The sequence below is a fragment of the Festucalex cinctus genome, chromosome 5, assembly GCF_051991245.1.
Source record: "Festucalex cinctus isolate MCC-2025b chromosome 5, RoL_Fcin_1.0, whole genome shotgun sequence".
Classification (NCBI taxonomy): domain Eukaryota; kingdom Metazoa; phylum Chordata; class Actinopteri; order Syngnathiformes; family Syngnathidae; genus Festucalex; species Festucalex cinctus.
The window spans coordinates 26,054,305-26,079,413 of NC_135415.1; the positions used below are offsets into that span (position 1 = coordinate 26,054,305).

Consider the following 25,109-nt stretch of genomic DNA (forward strand, 5'->3'; position numbering starts at 1 on the left):
AACCAAGAAGAGGACCTATTGCTGTCCACCAGATCGATCTTATGTGTGCAAAATTTTCAAAGTTAGTTATTCACTCATTGGTTGACGCAGAGACTCCAACTGACATTGCTGCTGCTTTACTCTCTGACATGTGTCAGTATTATTATGGACGGTAGGGTATGTTTCCTCCTTGAGCTACCAGCCCAGGTAAGGTCACGGGGCAAACTGGTCCTTGGAGAGGGACCAAAGTTCCGCATAAAGGAAACTTGTGCGTGCGAGTATGTGCAGTTGAATAATTGCTTCATATTCCCTGTTCCACAAACGCAATATTAATCACAATGCCATGTGAAGGTGTATGGAACATATTGTAAATAATATTTTTGAGTTGACTTCCCTTTAAACTGTAGAGGAAAAAAAAACCCCACACCGATAGGATAAAATCTTGACCTCTTAAAAGTACACAATTTTTTTTTGCAATTACATTTTTTTTTTTATTATTTTGCTATCGATGTCAGCTTTCTCTCCCAGCCTTTTTATTTGTGAAACATCTTTTTCTCGTTTGCGTAGGTTAGTCTTACCCTAAAGGACCCGATAGGACCAGGGTTGAGAAACACTCCCCGAAACCACATAACGGTACGTTTTGTTGCCGATTGATCGTCGTTTTTTGGACAATAAGCGTCGGGTTCCTCCGCTGTCTCCCACCCACGGACATTCATAAGTACGTGCTCTCACCTCGACACCGGTTAAAGAAAGAAAGAAAGAAAGAAAGAGGAAGAAAAATAAAGGATACATTGAAGACAAAAGGAAGAAGAATGGAACACCTTGGAAAATAAAACAAGTTCATTTCAGAAGGTCACTTCGACATGTAACAAGATTTGTCAAATTCGGTAACGACTCAACGCTACTTTTGTTACCTGACTTTTTTTTTTTTTTTTTTTTTGCAGTTAAAACTCTTCCCGTATCTACAGACCACCAGGTAGCGCCCTCGGACCAGGTGACATAAACTGATAAGAATTATTCCCAAAATTCTTTGCGCGACCGATGAGGAAGTGACAACTTTGTTTTCCTGTGTTGTAAATACAGCCGTCAAGGCGTTTTTCAAGGCAGCTTTAAGTTTCTTCTATTAGAGTTAGAGTTTAATGGTATATACATTTTTCTTTAAGGAGTACACAACACTTGGATATTAGTAATTTATGTGCGATTTTGCTGACAATCGACTTGGAACGTTTTCCGTTACTTTCCACATTACAAAGAGAAAGGATACTGCCCACGGTCTGCGACTGACGAAGGTAAATAATTTGTAGCAGTAGCACATTGCAGTTCAATTTGGCATACGACATATATTATATGGTTTTGAAATGTCCTATTTGGCAAGTTTGTTTTTACAAAACTCCTTTGTATGCCCCCATGCCCCTTTTGTGTTGTATTATTTAGGTAGATGCATCAGGTTGGCGCTTTATCCACAGACTCTTCACTTACCTCTGATTTTTTTTCCCACTTCAATACCGCCGAGCGTGAAATTGGAACTGCACTACACAGAAAACACGAAGTGAGAGCAAACTACATAACAGGTGGATGGTGAAACGTTAACCAGAGATCATGAGTTCAGGAAATGGTTCATTTGTTAAGTTGTGCACACCAGTTGGTTTGATCACTGTTTCAAAGCTGCTATTGACAAGGTAAGACTCATTCATAAATTAAACGTCCATCAAATAGCAATTGTTAAATAATAGTCAAAAGTAAAGGAAGTTGAACGTCATAATTGATCTTGACTACAAGTTTCCCTTTTTTTTATTTGTTGATGCTCACATTTAACGACTTAATTTGTTAAACGTTAGAATGTTAAAATGAGTCACTCATGATATTAGTTTCTGTCATTGTAATCCTATTTGAATAACTCTTTTAACTGTTTGTTAAATAATATGGACAAACGTTTAGTAGTTAGACTTCAAGCCATAACCCGAAGAGTTGGTCTCTGCAACTAATCTATTAGATTGTGCAGCGTGTCTGTGGCGAAATATTCACAATTATATTCCTGTTTTGTCTCAGTGTTCAAGTGTCTCCAGGATGATGTCCATTACCTGCTTCTACATATGGTACTTTCTGTGCTTGGGCTTGGGTCTGGCCTGCGTGGTGTGCGTCTGTTTGTGGAACAGCCACTGGCGTGGCGGTTTTGCCTGGGATGGCACTTCCCTTCAGTTCAACTGGCATCCGGTCCTGATGGTAACTGGTATGCTGGTACTCTATGGCAACGGTAAGTATATTTTTTTCCTGCTTGACAAACTGAGGGCAAATTAGTGTGTCATTTCTACTTCTCAACTCTCATCTTCACTCAGACAGATGATGTAATCAAATCTGACACATCTCATAAAGGCATGTATCAGTATCCTTCATTTGTCATGCATTCACGCCTGTCCAGGGCATCCTCAACATGCTTGCTCAATGGGTGGCACGTCTAGTGAATATGCTTGGGCCCTACAAGAACTGGGCTGTTTTCAGCTTCCAGGACTAGTATAAGGATCTTTGCAGCATGGGGGCTGTGCATTATCACGCTGCAACATGAGGATGGCCGCGGATGAATGTGACAACTGATAACGCTATGCGAAGGAGATGTGTTGCGCTGCGTGAGGCAAATTGTGGGTACACCATCCCCCCCGGACCTCCCAAATTGTAAAAAAAAAAAAAAAAGCTTTATTTATTTATTTATTTTTTATTTTTTATTTTTTTTTCCCATACATAGGAAAATGTGATTTAAAACATAACTGTTGTGTTTATAATTCTTTTTGGTAAACAGGCAGATAAGCGTAATGTTACTAAATAGAGTTTATTCCTTCATAAAGTGCTACCCCTGGTGATAAACATTATTATTATTATTATTATTATTATGCCCTGCTGGCAACCAGTTAAGGGTGTATCCCGCCTGCAGCCCATAGCCAGCTGAGATAGGCTCCAGCACCCCCTGCGACCCTTGTGAGGAACAAGCGGTTCAGATGGATGGATGGATGGATGGATGGATCTATTATTATTAAAATAATCATATCAAGATTCGGACTGTCATACCCAAAGAACCTCATAGAAGTGTGAATAAAAATCAATCGCTTGTCGATTTACTAGCATCATTGGCACGCTTGAGTTGTAGAGTCGAAGAAAAAAAGTGTCCGCCCTCTCATTAACTTGGAAAAAAAAAGTAGTTTGTCTACTCAATTCTGTGATGAATGATATCAATGATATTGTTGCCCTGCTTAGAAGTCCCCTAGAAAAAGAAAAGCTCAATATGGGTGACAGTTTTAGCAGTGATTGAAATCTTGATTTTTTTTATTTTTTTTTAAGCACGGTATGCCATCAAACCGGTAATCGACCCGCACCTATAGTTTGTCACAACTGTTTTTGAAAGTGATGCATTTTAAAGGGATAGTTTACTTATTTAGCCATTTTTGCCAGTCAAACATTAATATTTTGCCTATAATAAATTTATTTTCATTGTTTTCCATGTACAATTAGTACCTTTAAAAACACATTTTGCAACTTGCTGTTGACTGAAAATGACATCACAAGGGCTCCGGTAATCAATCACAGCTCACCTGTTTTCTAGGTTTGATCATTTGACATTCACAAGCTGATCTGTGATTGGTTACCTGAGACATTGTGATGTCATTTTCAGTCGACAGCAAGTTGCAAAACGTGTTCTAAAAGGTACAAATTGTATGTGAAAAATAATGAAAGTATCAAATTAATTATAGACAAAATATTAACTTTTTATTGCTATAAAGGGCTAAATAAGTGAAGTATCCCTTTAAGGATATAAAGGGGTCCTGTTTACATGGCGGTGTCACGAACCGGAAGTAGTTGCAGCGACTATTATTAGTTGCTCAAAATACTTTCACTCACAAACAACAGCACACATCTCAGTGAGGTTGCTTATTTTATCTCTGCATTATCTATGCAGTATTGGAAACAAGTCAAATATGGTGATTGATATAGGGGGGAAAAAATGACTGTCAAACCATATGCAGCCTGGGGCAGACCATCATTTCTGAGAACAACCTTCATTCAAGAATATTATCATTTATGTGCTTTTGAAGCTGCGCTTGCAATAATGGCAGACAATCGACGTGTAAGGCAACATAAATTGCTGTTCCCTGCAGGAGCTGTGTTGTATCGAGTGCCTCTGACTTGGGGAGAGAACAAACTTCCGTGGAAGCTGCTGCACGCTGCACTCATGCTCCTGGCGCTGATACTTTCAGTTGTTGGACTTTGTGCTGTTTTTGACAATCACAATGCCGCAAACATCCCCAATTTATACTCCCTGCACAGCTGGGTTGGACTCATCACTGCAGTTCTCTTTGCCACACAGGTACAACTTCATGTACAGAATCATGATGTATACTTTTTGTTGAATGTATCTTTCAGATTAAAAATGACTGAAGTCTAAATATCATTGCTGCCCAATGAATAGACTGTCTACAAATGTATTTTTTTTGGTCTACTTGAGAAAGAAGAAAACATTGTGTGCTCTTTATTAGGGATGTAACGATAAGGGCAATATCGTGATATCTTGATATTAAAACTGCCACAATATCATCGTCGTCATGTTCACAATATTTAACTAATAAAACACTAGAGGGTGCTAGAACTGCACAAATGCAAATCAATCTGACTTTTTTTTTTTTTAACAGATGTGTTCCTTTTATTAGTGCAATTTAATTTTCATTAGGCATGTTTTGGCCTTCAATGTTTAAAATCTATGCTAATTGTCAGATGAAGGGAAACCTAATTTGCTTGTGAAGCGATCAATGTGTGCTTGCATTAGCAAGTAAGTGCCTCAATATTGTTATGAGAGATTGTAGGTGGTTTATATGAATTGCTGTTATGCACAAAAGCACAATATTGTGCTTTTTTTTTTAGTATGAGCACCTTTTTTTTTTTTTTTTTTCAATATTGTGATGTTTTTTAAATATCGCCAACGCCCCCACAATATCGTGATAATTATCATATCGTGACCTTCATATTGTGATGTTTGGATATCGTTACATCCCTACTCTTTATGGAACTGTGACATTATGTTCCTTTCTTAATGCTATATGTGAATGTTTATTACCCCCCCTCCTTTTTTTTTTTTTTTTAATCAATTTGTCATTCCAGTGGGCTGCAGGAATGGCGGTCTTCCTCCTGCCCTGGTCCCCCGCTTCATTGCGCGCACTCCTGAAACCTCAACATGTCTGGATGGGAGGGGGTTTAATGACACTTGGCATTGCGGCTTGTATCTCGGGAATTAACGAAAAACTCTTCTTTGTCCTGTAAGTACTTTTTTTCCTTATTTTTTTTGCCCTAATGATTTCCTTGAGAGATAATGATTATAATTTGCAACCCCTTTAATAGGAAAGGAAGTACCAATGGGTCTCAGCCGTATTCTCAACTTCCCGCCGAGGCCTTGCTGGGAAATTCATTAGGAGTCTTGATTGTAGCTTTTGGCTTAGTTGTCCTCAAGATTTTGTCCACTCGTGAGTGGCAGAGGCCAGAAAGCCAGCCTGTAGATGTGACCTACACGGTGAGCTCTACATCATCACACAAGTGGCAGACTGTTTAAAATAAAATGTGTTTGATTAGTATCAGTGAAACATGTTCTACCATATCTCCACAGCCATTGCTTCAAGAAGAAAATCAATAATGGAAGTTTTTTGTCTTTCGTTGTCAAAGCCAGATTGGAGAATTTAATGAAACCAAAGAAGATGACATTTTAAATCAGCAGGTTTCTGTTCTTGAATATACAAAAAACACACATTGCTTTTTTTCCCCCCCAGACGTAAACAATTTGTATATTTAAATGATAATGAGAGTGTGCATCATTTATGGATTATCCCTATTATGTGATTAATAAAGCTTATCTTTATTCTTTCAAGTTTGTGCCTTTGTTTACTTTATGTAACAGTGAGGCTCATTATCTCTAAACTGTATTTGGTTTTCCCTGAAAACCCCAAATTACACATTTTGTATTAGTGGGGTTTTGCATTTTATTACAGTAGTATTAATTACCCTCGCCTCACACAAGGTGGCAGCAAAGTATAATTTTGTTCAATTAAACGCTTCACGGTGAAGGGTTCGTCATACCTCATCCAGTTCTCTCCCCCCCCCCCCCCCCCCCATACCTCATCCAGTTCTCTCTCTCCCCCCCCCCCCCCCCCCATCTATCCCCGAAGCGTTATTACATGGCGACAAGCATCCACAATAAAAGCTGTAATAAAAGTGTTTTTTTTTTTTTAATGCACTATGCTGAACAAACCAGAACATATGTCGTTACCGTATCGAGCAGTAACGTAGACGCAATGTACTTTCTTCTTGTTTCCATCGATTAACGACGTCATACGGAGCCTTTACATATATATATGAATTATTTAATCGGTTGGTTTAAGCATATTTTGCTGCAGACAGTACAGCTGTTGTGAACTATTTTACTCCGGTTTCCTGCGATAGGGCGTTTGTAGTTTCCCGACAGCATTTGAAAGCAGCATCGCTGCGTTCACTGACTCGACTCTCTCTGCATTCGTGCGTGTTTCCACGTCTCGGGCCATCTCCAGTGATGTCATTGTAAAGATGGGTGTCAGTGGGCGTACGGGTCCGGTCCAAAGCCTGTAATTCACATCAGGGAGTGAACGTGTTCTGGAAGTCGACGAGGCTTGTGACTGATTTTGTTCTCACAGGGCTTCCCTCTTACCACAGCCTGCTCAACTTGGACTGTTCGCGGACAAGAAGCAAAAGTAAGTTGACTTGAGTGTTGAAGTAGAAATCTCAGTAATGATGCAGTCGACATTGTGTAACTATGATTGCGATTTTAGCGTCTTAACATCTCCGAGTTAGAGCTTAACTAAACCGTAATACCGAAAAAACTTGTGACACATCTTCTGGAATAGTTAAGAAATCAAATTATTTTAATAACTAGTAAGTCAACTTCTTATTTGCGAGACCAATGTGGGTAATTACTAATTACCTTTTGCTCCTCAAAAGACTTTTTTTAAAAAAAATTTTTTAAAAGAGGTTTAAATCGAGCTGTGTATTAACATTCACAGTAATGCAAACGAACAGTTGACAATTGTGACGTTGACATTTGACTCTTCTAGAATTAGGTGGGATTTGTGTCATGCAGGTAAAAAAGAAGTAGGGTGTAGACCTCCTAACCTTAATTAAACACAGAAGTGCTTCATGATAATGTAAAAAAAGAAGAAGTTGTGTTCATGTGTTTCTGTATGAATCTCCTGATGCTGTTGTTGGTATCATTTCAGCATTTGAGTTTCAAGAATTTTTGTGGCCTTTTGTGCTCTAAAGAGGACTCTGCACGCAGAGTCAACGGGGTCATGTTTTGCTCATAATGTTTCAAACTCATTGAAATGTAATGTAATGCAAGTGAAGTGTAGAAACCTTGCTGGAAGATTTATGTACACATTCTCTTTTAGAATGCAGCTGGTGAAGGTTTTAACTCAATTGAATGATATCTGAAATATGAGGAATTGACATAATAGTTGTTGTAACATTCCTTTGCAGTTTTTTTTTTTTGTCTAATTGTGAACTTTTGGTTATGTAAGTATTTGACTTTGAGATGATGTATTGTCCTCTTTAAGTTTTTTTTTTTTTTTTTGGTGATGACTTTCAGCACATTTCATATCTATCAATAAAACAACCCCATTGAAAAGAGATACAATGCTGCCATCTGCTGGTCATAAGTAGTGCGTGTTTTTTGATTTCACAACTCATTGACCAGGCAGCGCTGCACTTAGATGTTGTACTGTCGATTGATTGGGGAAAAAAAACAAAACATAGTTGACGTGATTTAACGTTTACGGCAGCATACATCGTGATTTTACTAATCGTTATTAAACGTTTTTAGCGGTCAAAGAGTTAAAAACTGTATCTTGAAAAAAAATGCTTGTGTTGATGATTTCATGTTCTTCAACTTTATAATACTGTACATCCTGAGTCATTTTCCTCATCCTCAAGGTTACTAAGATCTTCATTATATCATGGCAGCAGTAGTGTATCTAAACGAAGAGTAAAATGCTCTCACTCAAACAACCTGCATGCAAGTCTGTTTTGAGTATCGTTTAGAATGTTTTCCTCTTATGTAACTGTCTTCAACTATCAAGTGAATGATCTCCTCTTCCTCTTCAGGTCTGACCAAAATGTTGCTCATCCAGTACATGTTCTGCTGCAGCCTATTAGTGCCACTGGAGCTCGTTGTGGCCCAGTACGAGCACCTTGTCTACCCGGAGCCAGAACAGGAGCATTACTCTGCTCCCCAGCTAGCGCCCGACACTCCCAGAATTCAACTCAGGCTGTCGGGAGATAAGAGGAAACACAACGAGGGCCGTGTAGAGGTTTTCTACAACAGCCAATGGGGAACCGTCTGTGATGACGACTTTACGATCCACGCTGCACAGGTGGTGTGCCGGGAGCTGGGCTATGTGGAAGCGGTTTCATGGTCACCGTCGGCTAAATATGGGAAAGGAGAAGGTATTTGATGTTGCACTTATTTGAGACTGTGGAATATATTCACGCTTCTTCACTTCTTGCCTCAAGCAACCGTTGCATGTTTTTATGCATTCATGAAATAAGTATAAATCTCAACAAACTAAGTAATGAGGAGAAAAATATGATGCCCCCTATTTTTTCTTGATTTTTTTTCTTCTTTAGTTTCATTGGTATCTGAAATTTGGTTTGTGGCCAGTTTTCCGTCATTTTCATAGAACACCTTAAGTCGATTTTTCCTTTGTTGATTTCACAACTACCACCATGTGGCACTGATGATTAATCATTTTTTTCCCCCCATCAGGACCCATCTGGTTTGACAATCTTCACTGCACTGGCAAAGAAAAGACTTTGGCGCTGTGTCCTTCCAATGGAATTGGCGTTTCGGACTGTAAGCACAGTGAAGATGTCGGCGTGATGTGCAGCGACAAGAGGATCCCCGGATTTAAATTTATCAACATTCTTCCCAACCACGTGGAGGTACAGCGTGAGCATAATTTAATCACACTTTGTTGAGTATAACGTTGTTGCACCAGTCTTGCTTAAGAACCTCCTTTTATGGTAACTTGGAGATTTACAAATCCTACTTCCAAAGTGTGGTGCTGTACGTGAATATAATGATTTGCAAATCCTGTTCAAACTATATTCAATTGAATACTCTACAAAGCTACAAAGTACAAAACAATTAAAGGCCCGGTCTGCCGTTTTGACTCAGGAAAAGGCACTTTTTAAATACATGAATTAAGCAAACAACTTCTCAATTTACAGCTCTGGGTTTCTCTTAATGTCTGGTGGTGATTTTTTCCCTAAACCCCCACACCCCCAGCCTGTATTTTGCCCGTTTGTGTTTGTTTTGTCAACAGCGGCACATTTCTGTGGAAAGACAGTGTTTATACCCTTCCAGCCAATCGTAGAGCGGGGGTGGGGGGGGGCTGGCGTGTCGCAAACGGGGCCGGGCGAATTTGTCAGTTGTGTGACATCACTCCCGCGGCAACTTGACAGCACGCACGGATTGTTATTATTTATTTATTTTTTCACTCACTCGTTCACACATGTAAGCTTCTGTGAGTGAGTGAGTGAGTGAGTGAGTGAAAAAAAATAAAATAAATAACAATCCGTGCGTGCTGTCAAGTTGCCGCGGGAGTGATGTCACGCAGCCGACAAATTCGCCGGCCCCGTTTGCGACACGCCACCCCCCGCTCTGCGATTGCCGATTGGCTGGAGAGGTATAAACACCGTCTTTCCGCAGAAACGTCCCCCACAGAACGTGAAACCATATAGTCTGTATCAATAACAAGCTTCTCTGTGCCCGAACTCAGTTAGAGTAGAGCCCTGGCATGACTTCACAGTAAGACTGTGAGTACGAGACTGGCCTGCCAGCAGTCCTGACCCGTCTCCCATAGAAAATGTGTGGCGAATTATGATCTGCAAATTAGCATCCTCGAAAATTCTTAAGCAGTGATGTAACACAGTAGTAAATATGCCCCTGTCACAGCTTTTTTTTTTTTAATATATATATATTTTTAAATATATTTTCTTTGTAGTATAGTCAATTGAATAACGGTTGTGCTTTTTTTTTTTTTTTTTTTTTTTGCAAATCACTATATTGTTTTTATTTACAATTTACACAGCATCCCAACTTCTTTGGAATTGGTGAAATTTGAAAGTGTGTGAAACCAAAAAGTATTCAACCTTTACAAACATTGTAAAGTTGGCAGACATTTAATTGGCTCAGAATGTAACATTTCCATTGATTGCAATTTGCAAATGATTTACATCCAAGTATTAAATGTACAACAACGTACATCAAATCTCCATAGCTTTAGCCCCGCTACTACCACTCACAAATATGAACTCATACTTTATCACGGCCTAAAATACAGACTATAAAACAATACAGACAAATTTGAAGGCTCAACAAGTATACAAAAAATACAGTGAAAATTGTTGAGAAAAACCAGACCTTGACTGGATAGCCAATTAGTTAAGTTGAGACTTGAGATAAGAATTAAGTAAATATTTCCATCGGTTTGGCAAGGAAACTTGGGACAGAACTCCCTTAAAATGAATGGACTCATTTGGAAGAGTAAAATACATGCACAGGTCATCATTACTTGGCTTTAAACAGCTCTGCACACTTGAGGTCAATAGCACACCCCGACTCTCTGGTTTAATAATAGTAATTTCCACATCATTCAGTGAGTGTGTGTCTGTGAGAGTAATATTTAACTGGTAATTGTTAGGTGTTGGCACTTGTAACTGTCAAAGTTGGCTGGAATGACATTTTTAAGGTCTTGCTGATTTCTGGGCTTGGACAATAAGCATGAAAGTTATTACCAAACTCAGCGTTATCTTTTTGTTCACTGTGCAAGCCTCATGAATTCACATTCCAATGTTATGAGAAAAGTGCACTTGCTTGGATAACTGAGCAAGGACCGACCGGATCTTGGGCTTCTCATGTTATTGCTATTATTTTATTCTTCCTGTTTGGACTATTATACTTTGTTTACTGCAGTGGGAGTTATGATCTTTTTTATAATGAATTGTAGGTGTAAATGCATCTATCTGAAATGTGCACAAGTTGATGGAATGGTTTCCCAGAGGTCTAGATGTCTGAAGTTGAGCCTTGTGGTGAAAGTCTGATTCAGCGTTTCCATTCGAAAACACATCTGGACCACATGCCACATTGCATACACATTGCGTTATCATCTGGAAGCGGTATCCCGATGACCGACCCAGACACACTGACTGATGTGTAATGGTGACAACGATTACATATAGTTGGAGTTTTTGTGCGATTGGATCATTAGTGTGCTCCGAGAACATGTTGAGGAGCCGCCGCCTTCCAAAGTGGTGCTAGCGTCAGTGTGATGCCCATCAAGGTAGTCAAAAAGAAAAGAAATCTCTCTAAGTTGTTTGCCATCTTGCGCTTTTGAAACTGAATAGGTGGTGTTGAATCTTGAACATTTGTTAGAATTGGCTATTATGCTGCATTGCAATGGTTTCCACTGGAATATATTTGACGTGTTTGTCACAGCAAGCTAAACGGTAAACAACTGACACCCAGTGTTTTTACTGAACCCGGACTTTCTGAAATATTTATCTTTCTATCCATGTGTATTTGTGTTGCTGTTTCAACATTACACTTGAATTGGCCACTGGAAATGTTCTGAGGTCTGACCTGCATTCGTAAGCTTGCATTCCATTCTATTTTTAAACATTTTCAACATGTTTAAATTCTGAAGCTTATAAAATGGGCTTGGCAGTGCCCGCTTGTATGCAGCTCAAGCAGACAAATTCATTTACCGTGTTTCCATATATAAGGCGCACCGCATTATAAGGCGCACCTTCAATGAATGACATATTTTCAAACTTTTTTTTCCATATATAAGGCGCTACAGTAGAGGCTGGGGTTACGTTATGCATCCATTAGATGGTGCTGCGCTAAAGGGAATGTCAACAAAACAGTCAAGATAGGTCAGTCAAACTTTATTAATAGATTACAAACCAGCTTTCTGACAACTCTATTCACTTAAAATGAAAAACAGCTGTTTCATTATTATCTCTGAGCTAAAGTATTAGTATTAGCTAGCGATCCAAGATGGCGGGATCTTCTGCGCATGCGCGTCACGATCGTGCAGGGTCACCGATAGCGTCTTGACAGCGAAACCTGTTGCGGCTCAATATTGATCCATATATAAGGCACACCGGATTATAAGGCGCATGGTCAGCTTTTGAAAAAATTGAAGGCTTTTAGGTGCGCCTTATAGTGCGGAAAATACGGTAATTAGTTGTAGAATATTTGTGAGAGTTCGCTTTATGATTTACCTAAAGTATGTATATAATTAAAAACTCATTTCTGAAAGCCTTTTTGTCGCTAATGTTGAGCAAGAAATACTAATCTTAACGATAATAAGGGTCAATTTGTCTTAAACAGCGCAGCTGTTGTTTTGTTGCATTTGTTGAGAACAGAAAACACGATTGAAGAATAGCCGGGCCATCACATTAGAATTATGACTTTATTTTGTTTGGCTGCAGCTTTTCTCATCTTCCAACAACTCTCATGCACACACACTTCATAAGAAAATTACACCGAGTCACCTCATGGCTAATATATAACTCACATTTTCCTCTTAGGTCATTTCCCCCCCCCCACCTTCATGACCGTAAATTCAAATATTCCACATTACTCCCTGCGAACTTCCAACTACATCCAGGTTGAGCTGTAAATTGCTTTTTCAGACGTCACAACTGCACAGTAATTGTTCAATTGCATTGGCACATGGTTATTATTTTATTTACAAAACGTTTTCATTCCAGAAATGACAAACTTCATACAGAGGTTTTTAATTGGTATTCATCTTATCTTAAACTTGAGAATTGCTTGGCTCACCATTGGCTAAATCATTTCCCATAAGGCAGAATGTTCATTTGAAGAACAATCCGTGATTTCTATGTTCAAGCATCAATATTTAACAATTTTAAAATTATGGTTTTAAGCGTAACATTGACACATTGGTATAACTACTGCTAGGAATTTGTGTGACCATAACATACTGTTGGCCACATTTGTATTTTGGTCATCATCATAGCATATTTTTTCCACATTAAACCAATATTTGAGATCTCAACACAGTTTATTCATTAAATACTTCATAATAATAATAATAATAATAATACATCTAATTTCTATAGCACTTTTTTAGGTCACTCACATACTCAAATAAATCGAAATCGAAAAACCTGAATGGTCCTTGTGAGTTCAGAATGAGATAACATGTAAGTTTTGGTATATTTTGGAACTGAAGAAAGCAGTAACTGGCTGCAGTTTTAATACGTTCATGGCCTGATCAAATATGACCCCAAGGTTTCTCAAGCTGGAGAGCACATTTATATAAAGTCACCCTAAACAAACAGGTGGAAATTTTAGGAGCTAAGCTGACGAGGGCAACAAGAAATGCTTTTGTTGCTGCTTTTAACTCCGGTGTAGGGAACCCTGGTCTTCGACTTGTGAGCCATGGAGCTCATAACTGGTATGCGATACCTTAAAGTATGCTCACATCCAAAAGAAACACTTCAAAGAGCTGATTCCAAGTATATCGCATTATGAATTTGTGCTAAATCCTCGCTTTGAGGACTCATATTGCGTAATATTGTCTTTTGTGTGCTACCATTTCCAGGGATCAATCCTAAACCATTATGTGCTGCTTTTGAGCTGAGTATCATAAAAATCTTCTTGTTCTCTCATACCTTGCTCTGACCCATACTGAGCTTTGTCTTCGACATTTGCTTGCAGGCAGGCAAACAGATGCCCGGTCGAATACTTGAAAGCATAGCAGAGTAGTACGTCGATCATATTTCTGCACTGCTTATCTTGTTCAGGGTGACTGAAACGCTTGAGCTTATCCAAGCTAACTTAGAGTGAGAGGCCTGGCGCAACCTGAACTGATCAACAGTCAATCAAAGGAGATGAGATGCGATGGCATGGTGCGTTAAGTGTGTGACGTTTTGAAATATCCATCCATCCAATTTCTTGACCGCTTATTCCTCACAAGGGTCGCAGGGGGTGCTGGCGCCTATCTCAGCTGGCTCTGGGCAGTAGGCGGGGGACATAATCTCCATAATCTCAAGCTATACCTTGTTTTGGCTCTTTCTTACTCCATGCTCAAACCCTCCTTTGCGTAATAAGAACTAGCAGTAATTCAAAATATACTTTGAATCACACTTCACTATGAGATGCGGTATTGGGAACAAAATAGAGATTATAAAAAGTCATACCGCAATACATGGAAAATGACAACATTGTTTCATAAAACCAGATATGCAATATTCTTTTACAGAAGGTATTGTTGCTGTAGCTTCATATGTCACTCAAGAACAATTTCCATTCAGGCATTGTTTCGAATACGTTCTAGTTCAACTGTTTGTCAAGGCTTTGGGGAAACATCTGTTTCCACTTTGTGAACGAATGAATTTTTTGAACAGGGCGCTGCAAACTAGGACATTTTGGAACTGTAAAATAGTTTGTATTGCATTGACTAGATCCGTGAATAATACATAAATACAGTTTAAAAATACACATTTTTCTTCCTTAAAATAATTCACTAATCTTTAAATCTCCTTCCTATTTTTTTTTTAATAATGTCTAAAGTACATAAATGCACCTATTTACAATACAAGTAAATGAAAGGCATTTACAGTATGTTTGAGTCTTTGCATGCCTTTTCTTCTGCATGTGAGGTGATTTCTGCCATTTTTTTGAGAGCTGTTGAAGGCCTCTATTAGAAACACGTGTTCCTAAACTGTGTGTTGTTTTTGCTGGCAAATGTTCACGTGCTGGAGGAGAGGTATGTACTGAAAGTACATCACAGTCGAAATGTTGAGACCGAAAATATTTTTTGGGCTGCTGTGTTGCTGTAATGCATGAGAACATTATAGCCTGTATATGTGGCAGTGACTGAAAGTAACGACCCAAAACGTCAGCTAAAGCTTCTTCTAACGTGAAAATACAGGGTTGTACTCACCAATAAAAAACTACCATGTGTGCTGTAATCTAAAAAATATTGTCTGTAGCTGTACTTTTTCCACCTGTGGACTCTGTGAGACAAATGTGTCAGTAAATGTGTAACTATAAAAGCTGAAGTGAGGGAAGAGATCGCTTGGTGACTTAGCAAATTTTGACACTTGAAACCTCTTATTGACCTCAGTTATAATGAAAAACACATTTTCTAGGAGAAATGCGACTGTGGGCTAACTCTCTCACCGTATGTGACGTTGAAAAATGTTTCATTTGGATTACGACACTGCTAATTGTAAATCTGTTTTGTAGGGTTCAACATTAACTATGCAGACAGAAAAAAAACATTGTTTTAATATGGGTTTTTTTCTAGTGTTGCTGTAGAGATTTTCTTTTAAGCTTAATAAAGTGAGTCGAGTGTAGTTTATTGAAGCCTCATTTATCAAGTCTTGGCAAAATTATCTTTATTTCTTAAACAAAAAAAAAAAAAAGCAAGTTAGAGGCCGATACCGATACAGATTATTAGTAGTCAAGGAGGCCGATAACCGATATTTCATGCCGATACTCATTTGCTGTAAGCTAGAAAAAATACGGGAAAAAAAACTTCTTCTTTTTTTTTTAAACTATATTGACACATTTGTTTAAAAAAAATATATATAACAATTGCAGGGAGCTTCCAGGGTCATTAGCATGTGTTGGGCTAAATTAAAAATACATAAATAAAAATTAAAAAGCAAATAAATAGATCCTTAAAGATTTCTACTATAAATATTCTTTTAATAAAATGTCAACATAATTTCTTGATTTATTTTTTTTATTTTTTATATTTATTAAATTAAAACGTGTAGGGAGTTCCTAGTTTTTATAAAGTGGAAATTTAAATAGATCCCTAAATGAAAAGTTCCCTACATCTCACTGAGTGACAAATGCATGCAAATGTAGCTCATTTGGGGTTTTTATTCGGGTTCGTAAAACGTTTGAAAAGATCTTTGCAGTGAAAAATTGTCTGAATATGTTCCAAATGTGTTTACAAGTAAAAACTGTCCGTGAACATCTTACAATTCCTGATGAAAACCCCAAATTCGCTACATTTGCAAGTATTTACTGCTCAGCGAGATACCAGCTTTATCGGCCTTCAGATAAAAAAAAAAACATGGCCGATGCCAATATTTGTCAAAATTCCAAATATCGGCATTCGGCATCCCTATACTAGATGTATTCGCCGCAGTTTGTGAACTCACAAATACCGCGACAATTTATCTTGCTGGCAAGGTTATATTGAGTAACTTACTTTTTTTTTTTTTTTTTTTTTTTTTTTTTTTTTTTTTTTTTTTAAATCATTATCAATCATTATTTTCACAATCATAGCCAGAAGTAGTCATTTGTGTTTTGGATATCTCATCACCCGCAAGCTGTCAAAGCTGTGGTATTAAATAAGCAGGAAAGCATTCAGTAACGTCATTTTTTTTTTTTTTTTTTTTTTCCACTTACAGATCTACTGTTAGTTGGGCTTGTGCAAGTCTGTGGCTTATTTTATTTCATATATATATATATATATATATATATATATATATATATATATATATATATATATATATATATATATATATATATATATATATATATATATATATATATATATATATAGAGAGAGAGAGAGGTGGTTGTATGCTAGCTTAGATCGTCATAGCATCTACAGTATTGGTGTATAGTTTTGCACTGCTATATTGTATTGCAAGATGGAGGTTCATTCACCTCTTTTTTTTTTACATGTCATCCCACAAATGGCTTTTCCATCTGTGCTACTTTCCCCCAAAACAAGACACAGGAAAGGACTCTGTCCCTCGAGAGTGCTGCAACAAAACAAGACACACATGTTTGCAATTTTTTTTTTTTTTTTTTTTTTGGTAGCTGAATGTCTCACATTTTCAGGGTGAGAGAGCACGTGAGAAGTGTCTGATTTCCTTGGCTTTTGAAAAAAAACAAAAAAAACATCTTACCCAAGATGCACAAAGAATTCAAATTAAAGTCATTTCTAAAAGCAGGATTTTAATAATAATTTGATCATGAGAGTAATAATAAATAATAATTTGATGAGAGTAACTTTAATCGGGAATTTGCTAATAAATATACTAATTAACCCTCATCACATTTACCTTTGTACCGTTTAAATTAGGGGTGTCCAAACTTTTTTATTTGAGGGCCACATACAGAAAATCAGAAGGACGCAAGGGCCACAAATGTTATGAAGAGAAATTGCGTTTAGTCCTAAAAATTGTACAAATAATTTGTCTTTTTGTGCATATTTAGAAAAATTCTACAGTATATAAACCAATTTATTTGTAATATGACAGGAGGGTTATTATAGTTTTGGATTTTTTTCATTTTAATAAGTTTTTATTAGTTTTCAGGGTGGTTCTGTTAGTTTTTATTACTTTAGTTCTTTAAAAAAATGCTTAGTTTTTTTTAGTTTAGTTTGTTAGTTTCAGTATTAGTATTAGTTGTTTTTTTTTAGGTGTATTACTTGTGCGCAATATTTAAAAAACACCATGGGAGCAACGTCATCTGAAGGTGCTTTTCTATTGGCTGCTGCTAGATGACGTCACTTCTGTGTGACATACTTTCAAACGTCATTATTCCGGTTTATATCAAAATAAATCTACTAAAAATCACATTTAAAATCACCCCCAAATCCTCATGCGTTAAATTAATTACCAAAGACTAAAACGAAGGACATGGTTGCTATAATTATAGTTAGTTTTAGTTAAGTTTTGTAAAACATGTTTGTTAGTTTTCATTTTTTTTAAAAGCCTTTCGTTAACTAAAATAACCTTTTAATGGCACCTGTTTTTCGATACCCTCCCTTCTTACTTTGACCATCTCCAAACATTTTTGTTTTATTTTATTTGAACTGAGTCAAATGCCATTTTTAGCATATGTCGCGGGCCACTGAAAAATGGACGGTGGGCCGCAAATGGCCGCCGGGCCGTAGTTTGGACACCACTGGTTTAAATGCGTTTAAATGTGTCACTGTGTGCCCGTAGTTGTCACTCAACAATCGTACAACCAGAAAACCCTTTGAACTGCTTTCATTTCTTGGTTAATTAATCACATGCAGGCTGCTTATTGTTGAACATTTCCCAATGTTTAGTTGACAAATCGCCATCAAAAAGATCAAAGTCACACACATCGCCGCTGCTTTGCTTGTGATGTAACTCAAACAGACATGGCTCATACGGTTGATTTTCTGTCACTTTCAAGGCTAATTTCATCAATTTCGTTGACTTGAAACTTCTTTGTTGTGCTGGATTTATTCTTTTACTATCTATTTGAATTACTTGTGCAGTATTTTTTCATTCTTGCCTTTTTTTTCCCTCTCTGTTTTTAGTGTGCAGCATTCTCTAAACAATGGAATTAATTAAAAACGATTTATTATATCCTAAGTTTCTGTGTTAAGCAACATTTATTTCCAATGATAACTAACCTTTTGAAAATACAACAAAGCTTCAGAAAGTTTTGGGGCCCGGCTTTCTCACGCCACTTTAAAGCCCAGCGCGCACATCCGCGCTTCGGTATGTCGCTATCCACACCACACACATTTGTGGGCACACTTTGAGCGTGAGTATTAAATATGTTTGATAATTTCGGCACTCGGGCATCATCGGCTCTACATGCGGTGCGCTGCTACTTGTACATTTTCCAGCTTACAGCCACATTTCATGAGAAGCAGCCCTCATTTGTCTTCTTTTTCGTGGGAGTAGCAAAACATACAGCTCCTCCGCTCGAGGTTGCCATTGTGAATGGTCACATGATCTCAAACACGTGATCAACGCAACTTTGCAGGCCCAGTCTGCAGGTTTCACTCAGGAAAATGCACTTTTTAAATACAGGATGTACACACTTTTACTTTTTCTCGTCTACACATCTGGGCTTATGTTAAAGTTTGGTGGTGATTTTGTCCGAACCCCCGGCTGTATTTTGCCGTTTTTGTGTTTGTTTTGTAAACAGCGGGACGTTTCTGTGGAAAGACAGTGTTTACACCCCTCCAGCCAATCACAGAGCAGGGGGTGGCGTGTCGCAAACGGGGCCAGCCGAACGTGTTGGCTGAAAATTTTGGACGAAAATGTCTTCTTCTTCTTCTTCTTCTTCTTCTTCTTCTTTTTTCTTCTTCTTTTTTCGTCTTCTTCTTCTTCTTCTTCTTCTTTTTTCGTCTTCTTCTTCTTCTTCTTTCTTCTTCTTCTTCTTCTTCTTCTTCTTCTTCTTCTTCTTCTTCTTCCTTTTTCGTCTTCTTCTTCTTCTTCTTCCTTTTTCGTCTTCTTCTTCTTCTTCTTTTTTCGTCTTCTTCTTCTTCTTCTTCTTCTTCTTCTTCTTCTTCTTCTTCTTTTTTCGTCTTCTTCTTCTTCTTCTTCTTCTTCTTCTTCTTCTTCTTCTTCTTTTTTCGTCTTCTTCTTCTTCTTCTTCTTCTTCTTTTTTCGTCTTCTTCTTCTTCTTCTTCTTCTTTTTTCGTCTTCTTCTTTTTCTTCTTCTTCCTCTTCCTCTTCTTCTTCTTCTCAGTTTTAGTTCTAGTTATTTTGTTAGTTTTAGTTAACTATAATAACCTTGTAGTGGACATGAGCCATCCTTTAGAATGAAATGTCAATGAGTGCAAACATTTCTACACCCAGTGTGAGGTTTGGCAGTGATGTTGTTGACCCCTTGAAAAGATGCATTTTAGTTGCTTATGTTTTGCAACCGTAGCTTCAATTTTAAGCATCCATTGGTGTCTTTCTTGGCTCACAAAAATGTTTGTTTAACTCATGTATTGTGCGTTTGGTAAAAACAGTCACAAGACATCATGTCATGTGCCATCTTTGTGATACAGGACTTCTTCTCAATCATACTACTTTGCGCAACCTCTTTGCACTGTGGATTTTGTTGGACAAATGCAGTTACGTTTGGCAGGAAATACTGTAGCAGAGGACAGAGACTGGTGATTTGTAGTTCCCACATTTTTGGCATTGTGTTGGACTTGGAAGAAAATGACAGTTTTTAGAAACTTCTTTTAGTTATTATTTGATGTACTGTATCTAAAGTGTTAAAAATGTGCTTACTCTCTTTGAGCCTGCAGTGTTCATGGTTGAACAAACAACGTAATATAATTTGTGTGGTATTGAGGTAGCAAGAATACTTTAAATTTGTCGAAATTCCATCTTTTACGCGTGTTTCATTTTCCTTTTGCAGAACCTCGATATTCAAGTCGAGGATGTGCGCATTCGAGCCATCTTGTCATCCTTACGCAAGCGAATCCCTGTGACAGAGGGCTACGTGGAAGTCAAGGATGGCGGCAAATGGAAGCAGATCTGTAACACGGAGTGGACCCAGTTTAACAGCAGAGTCATCTGTGGCATGTTTGGCTTCCCTGGGGAGAGGAAATACAACGCCAGAGTCTACAAGTGAGTATTTACTGTACGTGTTGCATTCCAAGTCTAGCGTAGGTGTAAGATCTCGAAAAGAATTCACGTTTTTGAAATACAGTATACTGTTGTTTTGTGAGAAAACGACCGCCAGACATCCACCATAATTTATTTATGTATTTATTTATTTATTTATGTACCACTGATTGTCACATCCACCTAAGTGGGGTGAAATTCTTTCTCTACATATTTGACCCATCCCTTGAGGGAGAGGTGAGCAGCCATGGATTGAACCCAAAGCACGATATAAATAAAGGTGACTTGACTTGACTTGACTTGACAACCTCCCAGTGTCAGGGTACACGCTACCACTAGTCCACTGATCTGGTAATTGTGACCTATCGTGACCTATAACCTGTACAACTCACCTAGAGAAGGGAAGTACAAATAAACACCCAAGATAATGTGGTTGCATAAGTGTGCACCCCCTCTTATAAGTGGAGATGTAGCTTTGTTCAAATTCATGTTAATTGTGAGGTGGCACACAACTGCCACCTGCCTATAATTAATCCCAAATAAAGTTGAGGTGTCCCTAACATGGAACTGTTTGTAATTCTTTCCAACTTAACTAAGTCCTTATTTCCAGCTGAAGAAGAACAGCCCCAAATCTTGATGCTGCCACCACTAGGCTTCACTGTAGGTATTTTGATGATGAGTCGTATTTATGTCAAACATAACTTTTGGCAAGATGTAAATTCAGCCCCAGTAGCATGGTGGACATCTGGTTAGCACATCCTACTCACAGCTCAGAGGTCAATGGTTCAAAACTGGGCTCTGGCCTTTCATTGTGGACATTGTTTTTTTTTTTTTTTTTTTGTGCCTATGTGGGTTTTCTCTGGGTACTCCGGTTTCTTCCCACATTCCGAAAAATGCATGGTAGGTTAACTGGAGATTCTAAATTGTCTGTAGGTGTGAATGTGAGCGTGAATGTTGGTTTATCTATTCGTGTCCTGTGATTGGCTGGAAACTAGTTCAGGTTGTACCTGGCCTCGGATCGATGGATGGATGGATGGATGGACGGATGGACGGACGGATGGACGGATGGATGGACGGACGGACGGACGGATGGACAGACGGACGGACGGATGGATGGACGGACGGTTGGACGGATGGATGGATGGATGGATGGATGGATGGATGGACGGACGGATGGACGGACGGATTGACGGACGGATGGACGGATGGACAGACGGACGGACGGATGGATGGACGGACGGTTGGACGGATGGGATCATAACACATTTTCCATCAGTCAGTGCTTGCCGTTGCAGCTCCTTCAATTTTGCTGTCGGCCTCTTACCAGTTTTCTTCTCGTGTTTTCCTCAATTTTGGATGGATGTCCAGTTCTTGGAGTTGGAAATAACACTGTTGTGCTATTTTTTCCTCCACTTGCTGATAACTGTCTCCTTTATGTAATCCCTTGGAATTTTATTTATTTTTTTATCATTCTCTTGACTGTTACATAGGTAACAGTATATAGTACAGTGATAGCTCACTAATGCTGTGGAAGTTCTCTGCAGACCATGACTTGTGTTAAAAGATGTGACTACAAAAATGTCAGGAAAAGCCTGCAAGAACATCTAAATTCCGTTGGGGATAATTAAATGGTGTAAGGTGCGTGCTGACTCCACAAGTCACATGAATGGTGCTTTCATGAGCCAAACAGCGACATGTTAATCATAGTCTACTATAAAATAGTGCTATTGCATTTAACACTAAATTGAGTGTGTGCAGAGGCTGGAATTTTCCTTTTCTGCAGCAGAGCATGATGACTCCTCAACTTTCCATCTACGTGTCATCCTACTCCCGCTATTACTCCTTGCGAAATGTGTGGTGTTCTTTAAGTCTGACATTAAAGGGTGAATCTGGCTTCTCTCCAATAATCCTAAAGTTGACGCTGCTCTGACGCAGCTTGCACAGACTCTAATATGGTTTTATCAAGAGTTCATTTAGTGGTATTAGGTTTAAATGACAATAATAATGACATAACAGCTTTTGTCGTATTTATTAGTTGTACATTTTGTTATCACCGTTTGTCATCTTTACAAAAATATACAACAGAGTGTATAAATTGAGGCCTTAAGAGATTTAAAAATTAGTACAATGAATATACTAAAATATATAGTGCTGAAGCAAATCTAATGAAATCTTAATGAAAATGTGATTTTCATAGCTGGTAACCGTTTTGTGTGTATCACAATGACAATCTTTTTTCACGTTTATAAATTTTAGACCAAAGTATCATAAATGAAAACAGTAACATTACAACAGTAGACAAAATAATAATATAATCATAATTGAAAAACAATATTTACTGTCATAGTTTTACTGGGCTACCCAGTGTCATCTCTCTCACTCCCTAATGTACATACTGTAAATATGTTTGCATCCATAAACGTGTCTCAACAGTTTGTGATTGTAACTGATGCTTCTTCTTTGATCTGTGCAGAATGTTTGCTCGCAGGAGGAAGCCCACGTACTGGGAGTTTGCCATCAACTGCACCGGCAACGAGGCCCATTTGTCCAGCTGTAAACTGGGGCGGGATCAATCTTTGGAGTCCAACGGAACCTGTCCTGATGGGTTGCCTGTGGTGGTGAGCTGCGTTCCCGGCAGGGCCTTTGCTCCATCGTCTGCCACTGGATTTAGGAAGGCCTTCAGACAAGAGGTACCGTCTCACTGAACCTCTGCTCATGCTTGAAAAGCAATTTGGTGTATTTATTGAATCATGAATTTAAGCATTCGTCACTATGGGCAGACCACAGGGGGGGCGTGCCTGCCCACCAAGATTCTGGCTACTATAAAAACTAAAATTATTATTATTTTTTGGAAATCTGCACAACCATATTGACTCCCAATGGCACGGCTCCCACCACCCATAGCGACGGTGTGATATAACCTTTATCATCAAGAAGTTTGAACTGAAAACGTTCACCTGAGGTAGAAAGACACAAACTTTGATACATATTTCAGATTTGCTGCTCTGTTTTTATATACGGGTGCCCGCATGCTCGGTGTAAAAATGGGCGCATATTCATTTTTGTGCTGGCCTGGGGCAAATCTAATTTACCGTGTTTTAGAATTTGGACTGCGCTGCACATTGCTAGCTGTTCCAGCGAACTGAGGTCATTTTCTAGAACCCCCACCCCCTCGTCACACTTGCCAATTTGGTGACAAAAAGTAGACTATAGTCTTTAGATTCGCTCAGAGGTGGTCTAAGTTGTGGCGCAGGTGGTGTAACGGGATTTTGGTGGATTTGATTCAAGCTGCAGCCAGAGGGATTCGGCGCTCTATGGTGGATGTCACACAATTGGGGGTGCAAGGTGTCAAATCGCCAACTTCACGTGCTACTGAGTGACTACATCATCTTCAAGGGGAGTTTATAAACGTACTTTGCGCGTAAACCTGCACAGACGGAGTCAATTTCTGCTTCGGCAATGTCAAGGACTGTGTGTGCCTCAACTGTGCTGATATTAAAGAGAATGAGGGGAACCACTTAGGGCTGGCAGGGGAATATTCCTTTCTACCTGTCTGCCAAAACACCAAATGAAAGACAAATTATTAAAACACACACATTAAATTAGTCCATAAAGTCTGTTCTCACTCCTTTGCTGTCAAGATAGACTGTTGTATAGCATCCTTCTCCAATAATCTGTTTATTTGTCAGTCCCATTTACTGTCAAACAAACCCATAAAACAAGAAGTAAACACCACGATGTTCAACAAAACTGTATCATTTCATCTCATGAAAGTCTGTTTGCTCAATGTAAACATATAGTATAATGTAAAAAAAAAAAACTTAACATAGATGTTATCGTAAGAATGTTTTGTCCTCTTCAGCAACCACTGGTCCGTGTGCGTGGCGGGGCCATAATAGGCGAGGGCCGTGTGGAAGTGCTGAAAAATGGAGAGTGGGGCACCATATGTGATGACAAGTGGAACCTGCTGTCTGCCACGGTGGTGTGTCGAGAGCTGGGCTTCGGTACAGCCAAGGAGGCCCTGTCTGGTGGTCGCCTTGGACAAGGTGGGTTCACGTGAGCGCACTCTCAAATATGAAAAGCAAAAACTTACAGGAGTAAAGTATGTATGGCCCGATTCGATTTGTTATTTGAAGGAAAGACACTCACAAAGTCGATGCTAACTTACCATTAGCATTTGCTAACTTCCTGTTAGCGCTAGGCTAGCGATGTTTTAAAAATGAAGCGTGTTTTGTATTTAAATATACAGTGGATGTAATTCTTAACGTTGTGTACTTAGTTTTACAGTTAACGCCAACTGCGGTGTCATTAAACAGCTTAAATGACGCCTTGGGACAACAGAATAAGCAGAATAACATACGCTACACACTTGCTAGTTTCTAATGCTACACAAGTAAAATTGGTGCATTCAGGCCAGGGTCACAGCGTCGGAAACTTCAGCTTTCTTCAGCTAACGTTTTAAGGGGAAAATAATCGTCCGTTTAGCTCAATTGGCCGAATGTTTTGGCCAATAATTGGCCGATTATAATCGGCGGCTGATTAATCGGTTACCACATTAATTTATCGATTTCATTTTTTATGAATCGATATTGGGCAATGAAAAGGAATATCGATTCGCTATCAATATATCGATATTTTCGACCCAGCCCTAGTACAAACATGTTCTG

At 38.6% G+C, this 25,109-nt stretch overlaps 2 protein-coding genes across 5 annotated transcripts in view; both read left to right on the forward strand.

Moving 5' to 3' along the window:
* The first annotated feature begins 924 nt into the window (after positions 1 to 924).
* cyb561a3a (cytochrome b561 family, member A3a) lies at positions 925 to 5,878 on the forward strand. 3 transcript variants are annotated; one of them, XM_077522933.1, is made up of 7 exons: positions 925 to 1,268; positions 1,414 to 1,550; positions 2,029 to 2,233; positions 4,125 to 4,333; positions 5,122 to 5,276; positions 5,359 to 5,527; positions 5,621 to 5,878. In XM_077522933.1, the coding sequence occupies exons 3-7, from the start codon at positions 2,047 to 2,049 to the stop codon at positions 5,645 to 5,647; spliced, it is 747 nt and encodes a 248-aa protein (XP_077379059.1). In that variant the 5' UTR covers positions 925 to 1,268; positions 1,414 to 1,550; positions 2,029 to 2,046; the 3' UTR covers positions 5,648 to 5,878. The 3 variants fall into 3 exon arrangements, with proteins under 3 accessions (XP_077379059.1, XP_077379056.1, XP_077379058.1); XM_077522930.1 differs by having other exon boundaries at positions 1,414 to 1,528; XM_077522932.1 differs by having other exon boundaries at positions 926 to 1,268; positions 1,414 to 1,658.
* Positions 5,879 to 6,216: 338 nt separating this feature from the next.
* loxl2b (lysyl oxidase-like 2b) overlaps positions 6,217 to 25,109 on the forward strand; it is a 32,037-nt gene continuing 13,144 nt past the window's right edge. Inside the window, exons 1-6 of one of the 2 annotated variants that reach the window (XM_077521424.1) lie at positions 6,217 to 6,734; positions 8,140 to 8,481; positions 8,801 to 8,976; positions 20,234 to 20,445; positions 22,916 to 23,132; positions 24,305 to 24,488. In XM_077521424.1, the coding sequence (XP_077377550.1) occupies positions 8,151 to 8,481; positions 8,801 to 8,976; positions 20,234 to 20,445; positions 22,916 to 23,132; positions 24,305 to 24,488 (1,120 nt within the window). In that variant the 5' untranslated portion in view covers positions 6,217 to 6,734; positions 8,140 to 8,150. Of the gene's footprint in view, positions 6,735 to 8,139; positions 8,482 to 8,800; positions 8,977 to 18,619; positions 18,632 to 20,233; positions 20,446 to 22,915; positions 23,133 to 24,304; positions 24,489 to 25,109 lie in introns of those variants that run through there. The other variant, XM_077521425.1, reaches the window with a different exon arrangement.

Excerpts from the sequence above, each read along its gene's own strand:
- cyb561a3a (XM_077522930.1), top strand. The coding sequence starts at position 1,418 with ATGCATCAGGTTGGCGCTTTATCCACAGACTCTTCACTTACCTCTGAT. Across the intron at positions 1,529-2,028 it reads CACTACACAGAAAACACGAA|TGTTCAAGTGTCTCCAGGAT; the intron begins GTGAGAGCAAAC and ends GTTTTGTCTCAG. Across the intron at positions 2,234-4,124 it reads GCTGGTACTCTATGGCAACG|GAGCTGTGTTGTATCGAGTG; the intron begins GTAAGTATATTT and ends TGTTCCCTGCAG.